The sequence below is a fragment of the Populus trichocarpa genome, chromosome 10 (genome assembly GCF_000002775.5).
Source record: "Populus trichocarpa isolate Nisqually-1 chromosome 10, P.trichocarpa_v4.1, whole genome shotgun sequence".
Classification (NCBI taxonomy): domain Eukaryota; kingdom Viridiplantae; phylum Streptophyta; class Magnoliopsida; order Malpighiales; family Salicaceae; genus Populus; species Populus trichocarpa.
Window position 1 is genome coordinate 6,397,482 of NC_037294.2, and position 20,535 is coordinate 6,418,016.

The following is a 20,535-nucleotide window of genomic DNA, read 5'->3' on the forward strand; positions in this document are numbered from 1 at the left end:
ATACCCTTTATTTCTTTGATTTGTCTAGAACAACGACAAACGGGCACGCGTCCACACAAATTAGGCTCGTCTCCGCTTCCAGATCCGCCACCCCGTCCCGGGGGCACATGTCAAGAAGTTATTTTGACAAAGACTTTAGCAAATAATTAAAATAATATAATGCGATGAATAATCAAGGATTCATGACACGCAATGGTTTGTGTCGTTTTGTTTTGAGGCATAAGCACCTGCCAAGTGCCAAGTGCCACCCCTCTCCCCTGCTCGGCTGTGTCGTTTTGACCGTTAGTTCTAGCTTGTTTATTTGTAGCGTGAATAATGTCGGCCCACACGACAACAACGCACGTGGATAGAAACAAAGTGCCTTTCATTTGTAGTTTGTCCTGCTTGCTTTTCTTCCAAATCAAGCAATGCCCCCACAATTTAAAGCATGAAAAGTTCAAATTCCAAAGGCATATCGAGAGAGTGGAACCCTAAATAAAATGTCAACTGGTCCCCATTAGCAACTACCATGAACTAGGTCGTTGGAAATGGATCGAGCTGCATTTTTGAAGAAAACAGGGATCGAATTTACCTTTTTTTTTTATATAAATCTTAGCAACCGGCGATCCGGGACTTGTTGAAGCTTTCCTATAAAGCTATATTCATTTATTAAATATTCAATGATTATTAAAACATGCTCCATAAGATTAAAACACTGGCACCAGCAGACACCAGTCAGAACATAAATCTTAAAGGAGAAAACAGATGCGGAGATTTACAACAAAATCGTTCAATGAAGCTATAAAGGAATCATGCTATACTGATATTCCAAGCAGACAAAAATTTTGGAGCATTATTTATCTGGGGCATGGAGCAATCGGCATCATATTGACCCTCTGCCCTGACAATAGCAAAATCATTTTTGCTCGTGGCTTCTTCCTTTTGCTGGTGAACAGGCATCCTGTTACCATTGAATCACCAAGTGCTTTCAAACTAGCATATTTCAGAGGCCGAAATAGAATGTATATAGTTCATGTAATGGTGAAGTTGCACGGATATATAACAAAACTGCGGTACCCTGTTCCATTGTATATCATAAAGGAACTCCTGGTTTTGCAAAATCCCTGGCCGCTGATTCACCAAAAGAAAACAAGTGAACTAGGGTTAAAATGGTAACAGGATGCCTATCGGAAGAAAAGTTCAAAGACAAACAAATGAACAAGTCTATCGGAAGTGCGGATGGGAATTGAAAATCAAGAACAAGATTTACGACACCATTGTTAACTAGGGTTAAAATAGTTGGACAAAAAACATCAGAGATTATACAAGTCACATAATCTAATTAGAAAATGTTACTCAATTTTTTTCAAATTCATCATTTCCTCCAACTGGTAAATGCGTTCAACATTGAAGCTTGCATACATACTCCCAGTTCAACAGGCACTTGATGATAGAAAGCACGACCCTCAAAGATGATATCTAATGGAGACATCTTTGATTAAATTTTGGTTTATAAAAGAGTGACAATCATTTCTTCCCAATTCCTACCTGGTTCAAAAATACACCCAAACCTATATTGTTATAGCTTTTCAATGTTCCTTTTAGAGATTACCAAATGACAATCCTGCCAATTCACTGTACTTTACAACCATTGAGCCTCCATTCTGATGTAGAACAATAAAAAGGTCTATCCCCAAGGCCCAAGTCCATCCAACATGCTCTCACTCACAACTTTTTCTGGAGCCATGTTTATTATCATTCAATGCTATACGAGTATACAAACATTTCAACCCCATAAACTTTGGAAAGAAAATACACTTGAGTTGTCTTTGATGACAACCAAACAAAGCACGTATCATGCAATGCAAGGACTCTTGGCAAATCTAGCAGCAAATTCACCTACACTAAATATCATTTATCATAGGCAAGAACCTCATTAATCTTTTATGAGCTGAGGTTCCAATGCTAATATTAACCACATAGAACTGAATTGTGAAAATCAGAACAACATTCACGAGTAACAAAAACTAGTTCAACAACTGCGCATTGCATTAGGATCACCAGACCACGGCAAAAAAAAAAAAAAAAAAAAACTTAATGCATCAGGAGCTCACCGTTGGACGATGACTGAACTAGAATAACATGCATATCTGCATTGTTTGGAGGAAGCTGCAATCGAAGTGGATAAAGCTTTGCATTCAAGGGACTACGAGTACACACAACAATATCCTCAAGGCCCGTGTCTTCCTTCAATTTTTGAGTCAACTCATCAACCCCATTTCCCTTAAAATTCAATGAGTAACCCACCGTTGCATCATCATCAACCTCACCACTCTCATCAGCCACATGGTAGTATATCGTCCTCCCTTCTGATTTCCTTGGCGAAGTCACATGAGAATCACTCGACTGTCCATTTCAAAAACAAATTACCACCAAGCAGAGAAAAAATCAAAAAGAAAAAAGAACTAACTAAATTCAATCAAATCAGCAAATCGAGATCAGAATTACCTCCTGTCTTGAAAAATTTCCTGATTTGATAGAGAGAGAAGTTGGAGAGGTGGACTCGAAATCCAAAGAATCGGCATGAGACATGATTTTGTTCAGATCAGGCGCATGACCAGTATGAGACTGATGTACTTGAATCTCCAGAACATCAACATCCCAAAGGACCCAATCTTGTGTAGAAGTCCTATGAGGGACGTCATGAGTAACCGAGTTTCTCCAAGGTGGCAATCCCCCATTGGCTCTCAAGAAGTTCCCATATCGGGTCTTGAGCTTCATCTGACCCCCTTCTCTAACGGGCTCCCACTCGACGGACGAGTCAAGGCGTCTGGGAAGAGTCTGAAGGACCTTGCGACCCGTCATGCCCAAAAGAAAAGGCTGATTAGAAGCAGTGAGGTATTTACCGTAGCAGGACTTGAGGCGGATGATGAAGTCAGATCCAGGTACAAGTTCGACAATCCATCTGGCGGTCTTGGAGGATCCGTCTCGGTCTTGGATCACGGACTCCTCATCATCTTCGGCGAGAAGGTACTTGTCGTGGTGGCTGCGGAGACGGACGGCTTTTGCTTTGTGAAAGAAATCCATCCCTGACCGGAACTTGGTGGAGTTGGTCTGTGAAAAGTTGTTCAAAAGAAGAAAAAGACTAGATATTAACGAAGAGTCGTAGGTGAAGTTGAGGATAAGAGAGAAGCGGTGCTGTGCTGTGCTCTGCTAGATCTTTGTTTTGGTTTCTTGGGTTTTTCTTCGATCTGTTCTGCTCGCAAGTGGAAAGGGATGGGTGTTGAGATAGTTTTTAAATTAAGTGTAAACGGTCAACTTCAGGCAGCTACGGTATTCGGACACGGCAATTACGTGGCCTTTTCGTGTCAGTCATGATTTCTGGTCGATTTTCGGACATAAGTTCAGGTTCAGTGATCGATTGGAAGGGTATTATTAGTTTTTTTTTTAAAATGGTTTTTTATTATTTAAAAATTAATTAAGTTAATATTTTTTTAAAAAAATTATTTTCCATATTAACATATTAGAATAACCTTAAAAATTAACAAAAAAAAAATAGTTTTAAGTTAAAATAATTTTCAAAAATATTAAAAATATAGTTGGACTACAATACTAAATCTTATTGGTTCTATAAAAGAAATAATTTTATTTGTTTTGAAGTTTAAAATTATTTGAAAATAAATTATAAATTATTTAAATAAATACTTGAAACTTAAACCTAATTAATAAAATAAAATAAAATAAAATTTTAATCAGTATCTTTGGATCTAATTTAGATAGGTTACAGATTCACAGTTGAATTTATTTTTTTTGAAAAAAAAACAACACATGTAAAATGCCGTGAGAATTTTAACTTAATATAAATGATAGAATAAAGAATCATGTTTGTTTTTATTAAGAAAATAATTTAATATATCTAATTTTTTCTTTTAACTCGGTCTTATCAACTTGGAGAGAGGGAGAAAATTATTTTATTACCAGAGTGTATTGGGAATGCGGAGTAGTCGACTTGTTTGACCGTAATGTATGCTTTATTTTAATCTCTCCTCTAGATTTGCATTTCATTTCACCTGAAGCTTCCAAATATTTCTAAGTATTACGAATACTTTTTAAATTTTATCAAATAAAATAAATATTTCTTAAATTGAACGTCATGATCAATAGAATTTGATCGAAAAGTATAATAGGAATTGTTAATATATATATATTTACTTTAAATTAATATTTATTTGATATTTTAAATTAATATTTATTTGATATTTTAAATTGTTTTGATATGTTGATTTTAAAAATAAATTTTAAAAATAAAAAAAATATTATTTCTAAACCTTTTCTAATAAAAAATAATTTAAGAAACAAGAGACGAAGGAACATTCTAACTAACCTAGCAGTCTCTCTCTGTTTTTGTTTCACTTTCTTTCTTTTTTTTCTTATATTGAACATTAATATGCTGCTATCTCCTCTATCTTCACTCACCCGTTAACTTAATAATTTAATGAAAATAACATGAGAGATGATGATTTGAAGAGAGAAGGAGTGATTTTATAAGAAAACGAGAGAGTAAAATAATATCCGGTTCGGTGTGAGTTTGTTTTAAACAATAAAGACGAGAAGAGAAGGATGGATTGGAAGAGATTGTAGAATCTGGATAGAGTTTCAGAGAGAGTAACCTTCTTCTTCTTCTTCCAATGATGTCCTCCAATCTCAACCGTTGAAGCACTTGGACATCAGATGAAGAAGAAGTACGTGCGCACTGCAATTGGCTATCATTTTCCGATGGGTGACAAAGACGTGTACCAACCAAATCAGTGTCGCTAAGGAAGCGCCACGAAAGAAATGGAGGAGTGCAAAGGTGACCAGATTAATAAGCAGTGGGGCGTAGTGCCCTTTCTTTCTTCTACTACTGTTTCTGTTTCTGTTTCTTCTGACCACCTTTTTCTAGTGTGAAAGGGTGATATTGCGTCTTATCTTTTTTATTCCTTTTTTTTCTTTTTTTTTTTTAATTATAGATATCTGAACCAGCTTATAGATACCCCGACTAATCCTTCAATATCCTAAAATTAACGATTAGATAAACATCTAATGATCTTGAGATTTATGACATACTCGAACTTATAATCTCTAGAAAATAAACTCAAAACCTGACCAATTAAACTACACCCCTCGTAATTATGTTACATCTTTTTTTTTGTTTTTTTTGCATCTTATCTTTTTGTTTTTGTTTTTGATTCAACCAGTTTGCGCGTACCTCGACTAATCCTCACAGGCTCTGAAATTAACAACCAGGTAAGTCTCCAGTGACTATCAATATTAGCAATCTTAGAACTTAAACCTGAAATCACGAAAAAAACAAACTTCTTGATCCCGTTTTAAATTCTTAACACTGAATCAACTCTTATCTTGAATCATCTCTTGGTGGCGTTGAACCAAGAATCTTGTCCACCATCCCCTCTTTTCCCACCTCGAATCTTTATTTACCTAAATTACAATGATTCCTTTATTATTATTATTATTATTATTATAAGATTTATACTAATCGTTTAATAGATGAGACAAAGAAGCTCCTTAACATGTTTTCAAATTACCCCTATAGGGAAATTAGGGAATTTTTTTAAAAGAATTAAAAGCATCTTCCATCCTGAGTTGTTATCCATAAGTATTATCAGTTAATGTATTATCATTCCTTTTATTTTTAATATTTTTTATCATTAATATTCAATATTTCATAGCAAGTTCCGCCAAGAGATCGAGTTTGCACATCATCAACGATGACAAGGATACACCCAAAACGAGTTCTCTCTCTCTCTCTCTCTCTCAATCAAGCTAGGGCGGGCACACATAAAATCGAGTTTCTTAAATGCGGTATCTTGAAAAGTATTTTCTCCCACATAATAACAGAAATCAATTCTCGTATAAAAAAATAAAATACAAAGTTCAAATGCTTTTATTTTATATGCAGAATAATACTAAGTAAGTTACTCATCCTATTAAATTTATTCAGAATTAAGCATCGCAAATTAATCATTGACTCGTGATTCCAATCCGCCTCCTTTTATCCCTCCAAAATTATTTTATTTATTTTCACTAAAATGGCTTTTCTCACACAAACAAAAAGCTCACTAAAATGGGAATATTCAAGAACGGATCGGAAGAAGGATGGTGATTTTTAGAGTTTTTTTTTCTTCTTAAAAATGTATTTTTGTATTTTTAATCCTTTTTTTTTTGAAGGCATGCATTTTTAATGATTAATCAGTTCATAAAATTGCTCAAAACCTACACCGTGCTCTTAATTATATCACCACACACTCTATCTGTTAGTGACTAATTGGGTAACTATTTTTAGGGTTTTTTTTTTGCATAATTTAAACAGAGAAAAATAAACTTATAAAAAAAGAAGATATTTTCTGCATAGCTTGAAAAAAAAAAAAAAATAGTGAAGCGATTAATAAACAAAATGAAAAATAGGTTCAAATTAATCAATTATCTCTGATGACCGTAATTAAATTCCAAATAAGATAATTAACACCAAATTTAATTTACCGAGTTTAAAGAAAAGAAGAACGTACCTTAGTTGAGAACAAAGACAATCTTGGAGACATTGACTTTACTAGGGTCAATCTCGGAGTCCTCCCGGACGACACAACCGATATCGGAGACCCGGCTTCCGATCCCTTATAATCATCCGAAATAGCGTCAAGAACATCATCGGACACTGTAGAAAAGCTCGACATAGACGACAAGTAATCCTTCAAGGAATCATTTCCAATCTCTTGTACCGCCTCAATATCCCAAAGAATCCATTTTCTCGTCGAACCAGTGTGTGGCTCATCGTGAGTCACCGAGTTTCTCCACGGCGGTGTCCCTCCGTTAGCTCGCAAGAACTTGCCACACCAGCTCTTAAGTTTAACCTGAAACCCGTCTCTTATAGGCTCCCACTCCAGCTTCCAGTTGTCAAAATTATTTTCAGACAGCTCTGTCTGGATCACTTTCTTCCCTGTCATGCCTAATAAAAAGGGCATGTCAGAGGCTGTGAGGAATCTGCCATAGCAGCTTTTGAGACGAATAACATGGCTTTTTTCATCGACTAACTCCACGAACCATATGGCTGCTTTGCGTGACGAGCCGTGTCGTGTTTGACGAGCAGTTTCTAGGTCTTCGTCTGCGATCAAGTACTTTTCAAGGTGGCTCCGGAGCTTAACTGCCTTTGTTTTGGTAAAAAACTCCATCAACAATCGAAACTGCAGTCCTTAATTATAAGTCCTATCCTCTTAATTAGCCAGAGACAAGTTCGTCCTGCTGCTTGTTACAGAAGCCTTGATAACAGATTAATAGCTCAAGGATTAATAAACAAGTAATATGGAAGGAAGATACAAGGAAGGGTTTTTGTCTCTGTGTTGGAAATGGCACAGCAGCTAGCTGGTCAGAGATGAAGGTGAAGAGAAATTTAGAAAGGTAATTTCTTTGATTATTATATAGTAATTAATTTGATCAAAAAGTATGATTGTGTTTTGGTCTTTCTTGACCTAACTATAACTACGGTTACTATAGCTAAATAAAGTACTTTTCTTTCTTAGGGTGCAAGGTGACGATTGCAGAAATGAGGGTGCGGTTTCTTACTTTGGACCTCGTTAATAATCCATGAAGGTTCCCGTATGCATAAGTCTTTGGGTCCCTTCAACTGTGAAGGTCTTCCTCGTTGAAACTTGAAACTCGTAAATTCTCATATTTTATTTATATGTTTTTATAGTAATTATGTCACAATTAGTCAAATTCATGGAAGAACATGTCCTCAATAACATGGCTATAACATTACTATGGCTGCAGATCCTTTCCCTGTTCTTTATTTTTTTTACTCGGGCTAACTTTAAATTCACCAAATCACAACTCTCCTACTCCTACACGTTTAATTTTATAACTAAATTAGCTAAAAAATCGAGTTAGAAGGTCAATGAACACCTTGCCAAGTTTGAAGTTTAATAATAATAATACAAGATAATGAACATTTTACTCGGTCGTCGGGAATGGGCTTCCACCGAACAGTTTGAGACGAGATGGGCAGGCACAGGAGTTTCGAGAGCTGTCTTTATCGGGAAGTCTTGAGGGATATGCCCGTTAGTTACAGGTAGCTATTGCCTCACCACCTAGCACATTCTATCCTATTCCCTCCTCCGAACTAGTGATGTTCTGTACTATGATTTTTTTTTCCCCAGAAAAAGGAGGCATCATGGTAAGAGAGCAGAAACGCAAGAGAAGGATCATAAGAATGGACTGGTCGGGTATTATTGTTCACGCGCTTTATAGAAGGAGATGCAAGAGAGCGTGGGCTGGTAATGACGCGTCTACGCCCGCCCATGGTCTTCTGCCTCAAGAAGCTCCATAACAAAACAGACCCTTCGAGAGAGAGAGAGAGAGATGGTAAAAGAAACCGTGAAGACTGGGTTCTCTTTTTTTGACACTTGACTTTTGCTTTGTCTGGTGCGTACCATTTCGGTTTGCCTTGTTCTACCATTTTTTATTTTTTAAATATGTTAAACTTCTTAAAATATCAAATCATTACAGCTTCGATTCATTTTAAATTTGATTGCTCTGAAATATGTGCCATCGCCATTAACACTCTCTTATTACTCTAAAATGTCAGGATAATAATATGGAGAACCCAAGAACACCACACCACACCACGATCATTGATTCGAAATGCCTATATCGGTTCCTCATCGAGGCTAATCTCGAATTGACTAGTGAGGAAAGTTTAAAGCTTCGGTTTTTAGTTGAATAATAAATTCGGTTAATTAATGATTCATAAAGCACATTAAATTCTTTTAAGGAAAGAGTGATATCGGTGAAACATGCATAGATTGTGAAGCAAAAGAGTGTGGATATGAATTCGCATCGTGTTCTACTTTATTTTTATTATTATTATTATTATTATTATTTTGGTTATTTTTTTCATCTCAGCTTGTCATTTTTCTTTTAAATTTTATCTTTTATTGTTGTATTCATTTTGATTTTGAGTTAATAATTTGTTTTGATTTGCATATTATATCATTATCATAATCTTTAAAAACAGGGGCGGAGCAAGAAAAAAAAATTAGGGGGGCCAAGGGAAGGGCATTTCCTTGCAGTATGTTACTTTTATTAAATATTTACAAGGAAGGGGCATTTCCTTGCAGGGGCCGGGGCCCCTGCCAGCCCCCCTCCCTCCGCCACTATTTAGAAACATTCTGGTATCAAGTTGGTACCTAATTTTATAGAAAGAAATTTATTTTTTTGTTTTTTAAAAAGTAAAAGTCAGATAACTAAAATTAAAACAAAAAATAATGACAAACCTTTTATTTTTTAAGATAATACAGTGTCAACTCTAGTCCTGTTTGTTCTTCTTCTTCTTGTTTTTTTTTTGTCTTCAATCATCATTTTTTTTAATTTGATCCTTCAATGCTGTGTTTATTGAAATTTTGAATTAATACTTTTTTTTCATATACTCTTACATGGTTAAATCATTCTTGAAAAATATCCTGGTATTGAGTTGATACTCGATTTTAAGAGAAAGAATATGATTTTATTGTTTGAGAAAGATTGAAAAAGAGAGGACTAGAATTGAATCAAGAAAAAAAAAATGAGGCCTTTAAAAGAAGAAAAAAGAAAATGTGTCAATGTTTTTTTTGCCTTTGGAAATTTGTCAAAAATCCTTTTTCATCCCTTTAGTTTGAACATGCAACAATTGGTCTAATACTTTATTTTGCTCACATTTTAGTCATTAAATTTGAGAGATAAAAGAGTCGTTGAATTACGATAAAAGTGAGAAAAAGTTGACTAGTGACCACTTTTCAACAACAAAACTCATCGTTCTTAGTGTAAATAGATTCCATTTGACGAGATGAGTTTCATTTACGTCATTTTCCCTTTTTTCTTGCTAAAAAAAATAGATCATGCTTTGTTATTTATTTGGATTCGGGTTAATTTTTTGTTTGTTAACCAATTAAAAGCTAATTTAATACTAGAAATGGTTTTTTTAAAGGTGCCTTGGGTGGTTTTTAGACTTTTTAGTTGAAAAAATAGGTGAAATAAATTTTTAACACCTTGAAGTTAGGTTTCAAGATTCTAGCCATCTATGATGATTGAAATATGGAAACAACATATAAAGTTTCACCTGTTATTTGTAATTTTGAAGAAGTATCATGTCATCCACTCTATATGAAAAAAAAAGAATGAATTAAGCCAACACACTTGAGTTTTTTTTTTAAGACCCAATAGTGCTAACCTTTTTTTTTCTCCTAAAAGATATTTTTTATTGATATTTTTTTCATCTCAATTGCATATTTAAACATTTGGTTGTTTTTGAACTAATTTGTTTTAGTATGTTTTTTTTTAGATTTATCATGGTCTCAAACAAATGTTTTGATATTTGATTGGTGTTCAATTTTGAAGTATTTATTACTTATTGTATAAGAAAAAAAATAGAGTTTTAGAATAAAAAAGCTATTAAACCCAGTAAGATCTATGATCCGGACAATAACTTTAAGAGGTTAACTTGGGTTGTTGGGAATTATGTTTCATAATTTTTTTTTGTTTACTTTCTATGATACTATCACAATCTTAAACAAACATCGCAATAATGGGTTAATGCACGCTTTGTGAATATATTTTATTTATCATTTAATAAAAAAATAGTTTTAAAAAAGGTTTTTAAACACAGTGAAATCCATGATTTGGGTTACGGGCTTTACAAGTTAACTTAGATTGATTAAGAATTTGCTTTATGATTTTTTTTTTGTTTGATTTGTAAATGGTCATCGTGATCTTAAATAAAAGTCCTACCATTGAGTTGGTGCTCAATGTTACGAGCAAATATTTATTATTAAATAAAAAATAGTTTAAGAAAAAAATTATAAAACTTGGTAGAGACCATTACCTAGTTCATAGGTTTGGCTGTTAGGCCACGAAACCTAGGTGGATCCAATATTTTTCCATCTTAATATTTTTAAAAAGTAATGTTTTTTTTTAGATTTTTATTTAAACCCAAACTATATTTTTATTGGTCATCTAAAATAACTTTGGACCTACTATGTCAATTTTGTCACGTTGTGACCACTCTCAAATGATTTATTTTGAAACATGAGCTAGGAAAATTGTCAAATTGAGAAGTTTCATAATTGATCTGTCTACTAAATTTTTTTCCACGACTTAAATATTGTTATTGTAATAGCCCTAATTTCCAGGACAAAACACATACTTAAATACGAAATTATTAGGAATTGTTTTTCATACATAAATTCCTTTCAGCATGTACGGTAACCTTTTAAAATTACTAAGTACTCCATTATAATTTCTACCTAAATTCCGACAGAGTTTTCTTCATAATAGAACATTCTAAGTCATCGACTTAACCTGTTTTACTTCTATAAACAAACACAATTCATTGATCCATCATCTTGGAACATGATTCACATCAACCATATTCCAGTAATTTCAACTCATCCAATACATATAATCAATTATATAATATATTAATTATAAAGTATGAGAGTTTATATAAAGTTCAGCATGAATGAATAAAAAATGGATAAATATTAACACACACACACACACACAGAACAAAAATTAAGCATTAATGTTTACATACTTAAACAAAATATATTACAATCCAAAATGAACTTATTATACCTAGTCTATGTAAAAAAAAAAAAGATAAATAAGTCTACTTTTGGCATGTATGAGATGGCCCTGAAAAATACAATTAACAAACATATATAATTGACATAATTTATCTAATAATATTACATCAGATAAAATGGACCCAGGCTTTATTTTCTTTATCCTATGCTGATAAGTAAAACCTTTCTATCCCATTTATTTATCATCCTTTTATCTTTTATTTTAATTTCCAACATCTAATATTATATTATCATTTGTCACCCATAACCTGATCAGTTAATCTATGTCGATATCAATTTCAAATTAATATTATTAGTCATCACCTCAAGTATGGTTAATCAAAGGTGTGCCGATACCAAATCCACCTAGTATCATTAGTTTCCATTCTATTAGATAACTAATCAAATTTTATAGTACATGTCGATGCCAATAAACCATTTGACATCATTACCCTTCCTATTTTTAGGGAACAACCAATCAAATCCATTTCCATGATGCCAATAAACCCATTGACACCATTAACCTTTTTATTTTTTAGGAACAACTAATCAAGTCCATTTTCATATATTCATTTCATGTTTATGCCGATATCAATGAACCCATTAACATCATTAGCCTTCTCATTTTCTGGAACATCTAATCAAGTCCATTTTCATATATTACTTTCATGTACATGCCGATGTCAGTAAACCCATTAGTATCATTAGCCTTTCTATTTTTCAGGAATAACTAATCAAGTCCATTTTCATATATTCCTTTCGTATTCATGCCGATGTCAATGAACCCATTGACATCATTAGCCTTCCCATTTCATAGGAACATTTAATCAAGTCCATTTCCATACATTCGTTTCATCTTCATGTTGATGTTAATGAACCCATTGACATCATTAACCTTCCTATTTTCCGAGAGCAACTAATCAAGTCCATTTTCATATATTCCTTTCATGTTCATACCGATGTCAATGAACTCATTGACATCATTAGCCTTTCTGTTTTTCAAGAATAGCTAATCAATTCCATTTTCATATATTCCTTTCATGTTCATGCCAATGTCAATGAACCAATTGACATCATTAGCCTTTCTATTTTTCAAGAAAAGCTAATCAAGTCCATATTTTTTTCATCCTTTATTCTTTCATTTATTAATCATGAATTATAAACTTAAAGAGATTATAGTTAAACAATTTAAGTGATACAAATAGAAATATCAAGGTGTAGAACACTTACTTGCTGCATGTGAAGTTTCTACTTCTACTCCAGACTATGGTCTGGCTGCGGTGATATCCCCTGTCAACATAGGATAAATTCATCATCATCATCATCATCTTATTACAACATTTGGATCCATACTTAGATCCTCGAAATAACACCCTTCTATTATTTTAATATATATACATTTTCACACTCATAAATTTGTATATCCATATTTAAGTTTCATTTTATCATTTAATTCATCAACATTATGGCAAACCAATTCCACATATCTAATTCTTATTTTTTTATCTTGGCCAAATGGCCACTATGATTATCCATGTTTAATTTTCTTCATCTCTTATTTATAATTCGACATTAACTTAACACAATTATATTCAAAACATATTTTCATAATAATTCATGCATGTGCTTTGTCAATTTATCTTCTCTCTTTAATGACCACTTTAGCTAAACCTTACTCGTACGAAACCATGAGTTTCTTTCAATTCCCACACATCTAACTCATCATAATAATTTATCATACACCTATATAAACATGATTTAACCCAAATATCATCATAATTAAATTAATTAAATTCATTTTTCTCCCACATGCCAAATATCATATAAGGAAAAGAAACATGATTTCTTTCTAAATTCACTTTTTCCCAGTTACCCATCCATTATTGAAGTCTAAGAACACAATTATACTTAATTTACACAACAATTAAATCAAACAAATTCAAACTTTTAATCCTCATATTGGCTAAAACTTCCATTTAGGGTGAAGGTAGATTTTCTCTTCAATTCTTTTAATTAACACTTATCTAGTCCTTTTTCTATCTATATTGCTATATTTAGATATATCCCATCCATCAATTAAATAAAAAACTCCATTCCTTATTTCCTAAGGTTTGGTTGAAACCCTTAAAATAAGAAGGGTGGATTTCCTTTTCAATTAACTTAATTCATGTTTTACCCAATCTATTCACATACTAATAAACAAGATTAACTCATAAAATCATGAAACCAATGATCCAATTTCACAAACTCATTTTCCATAATACAAATACAACATAACTAAGCTTGAAAATATAAAATAATCAATAATTATCTTATTAAAAGAGTTTTTTACCTTCTAAGAACAAGGATTCAAGAGAATTTCCTTTACCCCTGTTTTTCTCCTCTCTAACCTGCCACTATCAAACCTTTAAAACCCTAAAGTTTTTTTTTTTTTTATTTCTACCTTAGTTCTCCCCTCAACCTCTCTTTGATCCCTTAATCTACCTATTTTTAATGGTTTGACTAGAAGAAATCAAGAAAAGTCAAATAATAAACCCTATCTTTATCTCCAAGTTTTGGCTAGCTATCAATGGCTTCCAAGAAAAGCCAACAAGGTATTTTTATTACCCATTTTATCATTAATTACAAGATATTTCATCTTAGCCTACTTTTTAAATAACATATATAAATGTTTTTAATCCTTAAAACTCATTTCAATCTAATTAATACGTTTTTATTTTATTTTATAATTAACCCATTTTATTCCCTGATCAAATTTAATTTTTTATTAATACTGAAAAATTCAGGTTTGGATTTAATTCTCCCTTCCTTTAAAAACTTCATCTTCGAAACTAAACCACGTACCTGAGTCCAAAAAAAATTTGGGATATTTCTTTTTTATTTTTGACTTTCTTTTCTAAGTTTCTTCCTCCACTTGAGAACTCCTCCATAACAGCTTTACAATCCACACCTTTGTATTTTTCAATTATTTCTCACTACGATTTAAGATTTGCACTAGCATAACTCCAAGTGTAATGTATTTCCTGACCTCAACAAGAACTTGTGGTAACACCCAGGAGGGGTCAACCTCAGCTTTACAAAGCAAGGATACATGGAAAATATTATATATTTTGGATAAATATGGTGGTAGAACCAATCTATTGACAACAAGTCCTATTCTTTCAACAACCTCAAAATACCAAATACACCTTGGTGCCAACTTTCCCTTCTTCCCAAATCAGATGATATTTTTCTAAGGTGCCACTTTCAAGAACACTTTATCTCACACCTAGAACTTCAAAGACCTTTTTAGGTTGTCTGCATAATTGTTTTGTCTATCCTAGGCTGTTTTCATCATATCCTTGATAATTTTTTCCTTATTCATGGTAGTCTGCACCAATCTAAGCCCAATAAGCTTCATGTCACCAACTTCCTCCGAACAAACTAGAGTTTGGCATTTCCTACCATATAAAGCATCATTGGGAACCATTCCTATTGTCATAACTTGATTTTGGGTTCCCCAAAATTATCAAAAAATAAAATAAAATTATGTAGGACACATGACTTGGTTAGCAAGAATAGGCCGGAGAAAATGTATAAGTGAGAAATGGAGGAACTAAACTTGATCTTTGATAAAATTAGAAACTCAATTGCACCCTTAAAGAACCTAGACATAAAAGACAATGCAAATCCAAGGTGAATTTAAATGAATATTAGATGAATTTGCATAAAAATTAAGTCTATGGACTTAATTATTTTTTTAATAGGCTCAATTGATGTACTTATGAGCCTAATTAAAGATTTAATTAGGTTTAGAATTAGCTTAGGCCAAAATTAAAATAATTAATTAAGTGCAAGGACTTAATTAGACTTTTAATAGGTCAAATTAATTTATTAAGAACTTAATTAGTGAAAAATTAAGTTTGAAAGCCTAATTCAGGCATAATGGAGAAGAATGGAATTTTGGAGGACCTAATTTAATTCTTACAAGTTTAATCAGATTCAATCAATGACTTAATTTAAAAAAAAATTAAGTTTGGAGGCCTAGTTCCGAACAATTCATAAAGATCAAAAGATTAGGGACAATTGAAATTTTGAAAGGCTAAATTGATGCAATCAAGGGTTCAATTGAAAAATATTTAAAGATTGAAGGCTGATTGAGGGTCAAATTGAAGAATATCTGAGACTAGGTGCCATATTGAAAAAGGCATCGAAATTGAGGGTCTAAATCGACGTGACCAGGGACTCGATTGAAAGAGAAAATTAGGAAAATCAATTGAATTTAGTGAAAATGAAAAGACTGGGGACTATTTTGAAAATAAAGAAAAAAAATGAACAAAACAACTCTGTTTGACGTCACTGTTCATTTTATCCTTCATTGTCCCTATAAACAAATTTGGTGAGAGACCTTTTCGTAAAGCCATTAAATGCCCTTCCACGCTTTCGTTAAGAAAAAAAAGGATGCGCCTCTGATAGACCTGACATCGTACAATGTTTCCAGTATGATTTCTGTCAAGTTGTCACTTGAGAGCTACTGTAATGAACGTCTAAAACCTCTGACTCAGTCAGCCTTTGAAAGCTTGATGAGAGGGTATAAGGTTGTTGGTTGTTATGAAGGGCAATGATTGGTTAGAACGGGGTTGAATGGTGAAGATTAAAATGATGAAGAGAGTTGAAACCTCTATAAGGATCTTTTATAAATAAAAGTAGTAGACATATTGAAGAAAGGACCAAGAGCAGCACCCAATCCATTACACCAGTCGAAAACACAACATTATCTCCCCTGTTCCAATACCAAGTCCACCATATAAGACACCACACCAGCACCCAATCCACCATACCGATGACCACATAACTTGTAAACCCTCTGGGCGAGAGGATGTTACACAACCTCATCTCCCATGTTCTAGCTAAGAACAACAACCAGAGACCATTGTAAGAAACACCACAACCACCACTTCTTTTCCTCCCCTAGTTCATAGTAGTAATATCAGTGTAGTATCCCCCTCAACATCAACGTAGCAATTTAATAGTAGCAAAGTCCTCCTTAACAGCTGCAATATCTCGCGAGTAGCAAGGATTTAAAAATCTCAACAATACTCTGACATGTTGGTTTCAACACCAGACTAACGCCATCAACTTTAGCAACTCAAGGCCAGGTAAGGTTTCTCCCTTACCACCTCAAGTTATATGCTATTTTGGGATTAGTTTTAGTTACTTTATAATAATAGGAACTATGGGTTCATACGAGAATAAAGCTTGTAACTAAAAGAGGCATGTTGTGTATATGGTTTTTGGACAGTTTTTCTTATATCATTTTGATATGTCAAATATTATGTATTCATATGGGTGATGTTTTTGGACCACGATTATTTTCCTTTAAAAGAAAACAATGAGGCTGGGCCTTTTACTTGAGCCTAATTATTCTTTAGGTCTACTTTTTTCCTTTTAGGTTGAGCTCTAGTTCCACAGGCTAGGGTTAGGAGACATAGCCAACATGGCTGGTCTAAGTTCGCTAGTTTAAAGTAGTGTTTAGTTGTGCAAAATTTTATAAAGGATTTTTTTTTATCTTAGGACATGTTTGGCAAACATGCCCTAACGAATTATTGACAATTTTGATTTACTGATCATTCCTTGTTTTATAAAACAAAGTTTTTTTTTATTCTTTTAAGGATATATTATGTAATTAATTTTGAGTTCTCCACTTTATTTTTACTCTTTCATATTTAGCATTTAGGATTGTAACTTACACGAGAGGTGTTTTTCCAATATTAAATAAACTTGTTTCTTTATGCAAAAACAACAAAAATCTTTCTTTCAAAAAATACAACTTTATTATAAATTGCATATGGCCAAATTCAAAAAGTTTTCATGCATATTTTAAAATAAAATAAATTGCATTTTTATCATACTTCAAAAAATATAAAAATTCAATTAAAGAGTATCATAATAAGTTTGTGATTATCCATTAAGATTTGACTAAAATTTCAAAAACATCATAAAAATAAAATTATTTAATTAATATTTGGGTTATGAATTTTACAATATAATGCATGTTTCCGGTATTAAATTAAACGAATTGGCAAAAAAAAAATGTTAGGAACTAATTGTAGACTTTAATATTTAAGAGTATGAAATTACACTATAAATATATCCAAAAGTATTAAAGATATAAAATAAAAATAAATACACCATTAAAATTTAGACTTTATAATGGTTAAGTTTTAGTCTGATAAGATAAAGACCTTTTTATTGAGGAGCATCTGTCTCAAATCTTAGACAGACCAATAAATAAAAATATAACATAGAAAAAAAATCAATCAATAATACAACTTACCATATGTATGGTGCACTAGGAGTGATGCGTCTTTCCTATGCACAACTAGTCTCTTTACCCAGACTAGTAGGTTTTCTAGTAACTATAATACTAAGTGGCGATTCCTTAACCCTTCAAATCATAATTTTATGATTAACCCCAACATATCCAAAACCCCCTCGATTTAGAAGGAAAACCCGTCATTTGACGACGTGCATGCTATGACACCTATGGTAGCCTGATAATTGTTATTATAGTTACCTCTGAATTCCAGTACACAGGCTCTAAAAAGATCCTCAAGATTCTATATAGTTATTTCAGATTGACCATTCATCCGATGATGCAATGCAGTGCTCAAATTCAACTTAGTTCCCAAGGACTGCTGCAAACTTGGCTATTATCTCGACGTGAACCTTGGATCTTGATCTGATACAATCAATATTGGTATTCCATGTAACCTTGTCACCTCATTTACATATAGCCTTGCTAATTTATCCATGAAATCCATTATCTTTACCAGTAAAAACAAGACAGATTTTGTCAAGTGATCTATAATCAACCATATGACATAGTTACTTTTCTTTTTCTTGAGTAATCCAGAAATAAAATATATGGTGATATCCTCTCATTTCCATTATGGAATCAATATTGGCTGCAACTTTCCAGCACGTTTATAATGTTCTATCTTTATTTGCTGGAAAACCCTATAATTTGCCATAAATTATGCTATTTCCTTTTTTCATGTTAGACCATCAGTAAAACTCTTTCATATCCCCATACCTCTTGGTACTTCTAGGATGTACTACAAACCTGGATTCATGAGTTCCCCATAACACTTCCTCTTTCAAAGCCTTGATATCTGACAAGTAGATTCATCTACCTATCACCATTAACCTGTCATTTAGGACCTTAAAAGGTGTTTCAACCCCTTAATTCACCTTTTCCCTGATCTTTTCAACTTACATATCCAACCATTAGGCCCTCAAAACCTTATCTTGAAGCACGAAATGGACCTTAATATGGGATATCAAAGATCTTTCAGGTCCTAAACTTAGCTATAATTTCATTATTTGTTACTCTAATAGTTTCTTTTTCTTTGGACCTCCACATTACTCATCACCACTTTACATTTTCTATTTAAGGTATTAGCCACTATATTGGCCTTTCCTGAATGTTAATCAATTACATAATCATAATTCTTTATCAACTCCACCCAATGCCTTTATTTATATTCAATTCATTTTGCGATATTAGGTACCTCAAACTCTTATGATCAGTAAAAATATGAACTCGTGCTCCATATAAATAATGTCTTCATACCCGAAAAGCAAATACCACCGTTGTCAATTATAAATCATGTACTGGGTAGCTCACCTCATGTGACTTCAATTGTCTTGACACATAATTAATTACCTTTTTATTCTGCATCAACACATACCCCCAACCTTTCTTAGAAGCATCACTATACACCATACACCCTTCAATCCTCGAGGGAAGAGTTAATTCTGGGGAAAAAAGGTAAGTCTTCTTTTCAACTCCTGATAAATTTCCTCACATTTCTTTGACCACTTTGAGAAGCTATCGTGGAGAACCTCTTTACAAATACCTTATAATACCCTACTAAACCCAAAAAAACTACAAATCTCTATCACATTGGTAGACTTTTCCCATTTTAAAACAACATTCACTTTACCTGGATCCACAAATATACCCTTGGCTGAGATAAATGCCCCAAGAACACCATTTTTTTAAACCAAAACTCACATATATCCAACTTAGCATATAACTAGTTCTCACTTAGAATCTGCAATACTTTCCTTAAATGTTGCTTATGCTCTATATAAGAACTCGAATATACCAATATCTCGTCAATGAATACCACCACATACTAGTCCAAAAATGGTCTAATTCAATTCATCAATTCCATTAACACCACTATGGCATTAGTCAACCTAAAAGACATTACCAAAAACTCATAATGTCTATAATGAGTTTTAAAAGCTGTTTTTTTGTATATCTTGTTCCCTATTCCTCAATTGATGTAACCCGACCTCAAGTCTATCTTGGAGAATACCCTTGCCTCTTTTAACTGATCAAACAGATCCTCTATCCATAGAAGTAGATATTTATTCTTCATTGTTAATCGGTACAACTTTTAGTAATTAATACATAACCTGATAATGCTATCTTTCTTTTTTATAAACAACAATGAAGCTCTTCAATGCGAGTTACTAGGCTGGATAAATCCTTTGTCTAGTAACTCCTGAAGCTCTCTAATGCAAGTTACTCTTTAACCTAAACCTTTAACTTTGCCAACTTTACGGGCGTCATTTTATACAGAGTTTGTGCTATAAAGGTGGTTCTCGGTAATACTTTAATTGGCACTTAAATCTTCCTAACTAGAGGTAACCCCAAGAATTCTTTTAGAAAAACATTTGAATATTCCCTCACTACTGGAATACTAGCTAGCTTCATTTTTTCCTTTTCCAATTCTCTTACATAAGCCAATATACATTGCATCCTTTCCTCATTAGCTTTACAACTTCCATGACCAAAATCATGTGGTTGGGTATTACTTTTCTCTCTTTTCTAAATGCCACTCTCTTGCCA

General features: G+C 32.9%; 1 protein-coding gene and 1 long non-coding RNA gene across 2 annotated transcripts; one reads left to right on the plus strand and one right to left on the minus strand.

Moving 5' to 3' along the window:
* Positions 1 to 663: 663 nt before the first annotated feature.
* On the minus strand, positions 664 to 7,465 carry LOC18102354 (uncharacterized). The gene is made up of 4 exons (XM_006378109.3): positions 6,546 to 7,465; positions 2,488 to 3,093; positions 2,094 to 2,385; positions 664 to 1,110 (listed from the first exon to the last, which is right to left on the minus strand). The coding sequence occupies exons 1-4, from the start codon at positions 7,203 to 7,205 to the stop codon at positions 1,073 to 1,075; spliced, it is 1,596 nt and encodes a 531-aa protein (XP_006378171.2). The 5' UTR covers positions 7,206 to 7,465; the 3' UTR covers positions 664 to 1,072.
* On the plus strand, positions 7,295 to 8,537 carry LOC112328922 (uncharacterized). The gene is made up of 3 exons (XR_002984263.2): positions 7,295 to 7,431; positions 7,554 to 8,101; positions 8,190 to 8,537. It is a non-coding gene; the product is annotated as an uncharacterized LOC112328922 (long non-coding RNA).
* The last annotated feature ends 11,998 nt before the right edge of the window (positions 8,538 to 20,535 follow it).